Source organism: Camelina sativa, chromosome 17, assembly GCF_000633955.1.
Source record: "Camelina sativa cultivar DH55 chromosome 17, Cs, whole genome shotgun sequence".
Taxonomy (NCBI): Eukaryota; Viridiplantae; Streptophyta; class Magnoliopsida; order Brassicales; family Brassicaceae; genus Camelina; species Camelina sativa.
The window spans coordinates 14,527,726-14,530,488 of record NC_025701.1 but is presented as its reverse complement, the minus strand read 5'-3'; the positions used below and the strand labels follow the sequence as shown (position 1 = coordinate 14,530,488).

The window sequence follows — 2,763 nt, the reverse complement described above, 5'->3', positions numbered from 1 at the left end:
TTTTTTTTTTTTTTTTTTTTTTTTTTTTTGGTCTCTATACCTTTCCATGTTTGACAAAATCTCTAAAAAAGTGTAACAGTTGCAAAAAGAAAACAGACAGTTTAAAGCTGTAACAATATTAGTCGTGTCATTTGAAGAGAATCATCATAAGCAACGAACGGTAATAGATTTGGGTAGAATCCATGTAAATAGCACTTGTAACAATCATTGTATCTCTGTCTTTTTTTCCTAACATAACCTTCCATGCTTTTTTATATATATTCTTTTTCATTTTATTTCTATGCTTTACTTTTTAAAAATATATTACCTTTTGGGAAGAAAAATACAAAAAGACTTTTCTAATTTTAATTAAAACCCACTGATTTAGTGACAACTCATTGTCAATTCACAGCTTTTTTTTCCAGCTTGGGATTGTCTTTAGTCTAAAAATGAAATCTACATAAATAAATCAAATTATGTTGTAGATTTTTTCCTGGAAAATACAACTAATTTGTTGAGATTTGCATAATTATAATAATCAAAGTATTCAGTTAATTTTTTTTCACGTTAGTTAGGTACAACATATTGTATAAACTAATTTACTATTAAAAATATTAGTAAAAATTTAATAATTAAGAGTTTTTATATTGCTTTTTAATTTATAGATTTTATAAGTTACGGTATTACCATAAAAAATTACATGTAATTTTATAATTCAGAGCAACATATAACGACAATATAGTTAAATTTTATTTATTCATTCTCATTATTTAAAAGTGTTAATTAATTTTCACTAGTTTTACAATTGGCAGCACCATATAACGATAATACAGTTAAACTTAATTTATTCATTTATCATTATTTAGAAATATAAACTAGTTTTCACCAGTTTTATAATTTGCGGCGCCGCCACGAAAACTCACATTTACATTAAACAATATTCTTATTGAAGAAATTTTAGTGAACTAACTAGTGTTTCTGTTTATAAATTATAAATTATGTGAAATTAATCAAAATAATTTTTTACCAAGTATATTTACTAATACTGAATAATAACAAAAAACAAATAGTGTATTTTTTTAATTTCTTCACTGTATATTTTAAAGTAAAAAAATACACAAAAATTGGCAAAGCAAAAAGATAGAAAACTGCTCAACACGTGTCGTTATGATGATAAGGTAACTAAGAGCTTTCTTCATCGGACATTGGGTATATATATGCCTATATGGTATGGTTCTCAATATCACCTATACTCAAAACTCCCCCAGTTTCCATATCGCTCACCTTTTTTACTCAAAACTCTCTTGTAAGTGTGTTTCTCGTTTTTGTTTTCTTTGCAGTTTAGCTCTATTGCAATTCAGATCTACATAAAAGGTTTATTGAATTGTACAAAAGAGACATAATAGAGCTCTGTCTAGATAATGAATAAAGATCATATACTGATTTTCAACATACATATTTCTTGTCTTCTTTGATTTTAATTTATGTTTTGTTTTCTTCTCTTTGTATATCAGTTCTTAGTTTTCATTTTTTTTTCTTTAGATAATTGTTTTTGGAGTCATCAAACACATATATTTATTTAGTTTGATATTTCGTTATTCATATATTAAGATGAAAGTCCTCATGAAAGTTATCTGTGTTGTCTATATGATGGATGGACTAAAAACTAGAGGCTTTTTTTTTCTTGTATACTGATATTTTAGAAGCTCTAAGCAGTTCTCAAATTTTTTTTTTCAAACTAAGAATAAATTTAAGAAAAAAATTATTTTAAAGGGAAGAAATGTTTTTGAAAAGGAAAAAATGGCTTTTTGCAAAGGCAAAAAATGGCTTTCTCTAAGGGAAGAAGAAATAATTATGAACTAGACGCTGGCAATTTAATTTTCTCATAATATCAATTGAAATGATCAAGTAACTTTTTCTTTATTTTTGGTTAAACCAAAGTTTTTTTTTGTGTGGTTAAATACACAATGGTTCAAAGAGTATATTCAGTTTGATGTTCTTCTCCAATTCATACTCTTATCTGATATCGGTATACAAAAATTAATTTCTCGTTTGAAAATTTTTATGGGACGAATTGTTGTAACCAAAGGGATTTGCTAATTCAATTTATGATTATGCCTCAGGTACGTATCGATCTTCCAGTTAAACAAGTCAATATGCTCGATGATCAAAGTTTGCCATTTAGTCCTTCGTGGTTTCCCCCGTCACCAGAACCATTTCCTCAATCAGTGGTATACTTTTTTTTCTTTGTCGTGCTTCAAGTTCTATATAAAATTAAAACTCTATTGTGATAAATCTATATCGATGAATAAACGGAAGTGTTGCCTTTGTGAAATATAAAGGAGTTTATGCAAGATCCTACAATGGTAGAAATTGAGAACATGGACGAAGTATTTGCTGGATTATTCTTCGTTCCAGCAATAAGCGAGGCTACTCCCACAACGAGTACACAACCAAGTCTAGACCCATTGCCAGAGTCATTAACAATACCACAATATCCACCTGACGTGGTATGTTACCTACTCTTACACACTATATAGAACATTTAATCATTATAACTAAAGGTCTTAAAAGCTATACATTTCATGGAAACATATTCTAATAATTAAATTCGTTTCATTTTATCTAAGCCGGCGCCACAAGAACAACATTGTGTCGTTCACTTAGATATTTACAACATTCTGATAACCAAGATTTACTGAATCTAAACGTGCTCAATTCCTTTCAGGAGTCAGATGTGTCCACAATGGTAAATTATTGATTTTTTTTTTTTTTTTTTTTTTT

At 27.7% G+C, this 2,763-nt stretch overlaps 1 protein-coding gene across 1 annotated transcript in view; it reads left to right on the top strand.

Annotated features, from left to right (window-relative positions):
- LOC104759482 overlaps positions 2,343-2,763 on the top strand; it is a 6,565-nt gene continuing 6,144 nt past the window's right edge. The window contains exon 1 of the mRNA XM_019238915.1: positions 2,343-2,489. Within this exon, the coding sequence (XP_019094460.1) occupies positions 2,343-2,489 (147 nt within the window). The remainder of the gene's footprint in view (positions 2,490-2,763) is intronic.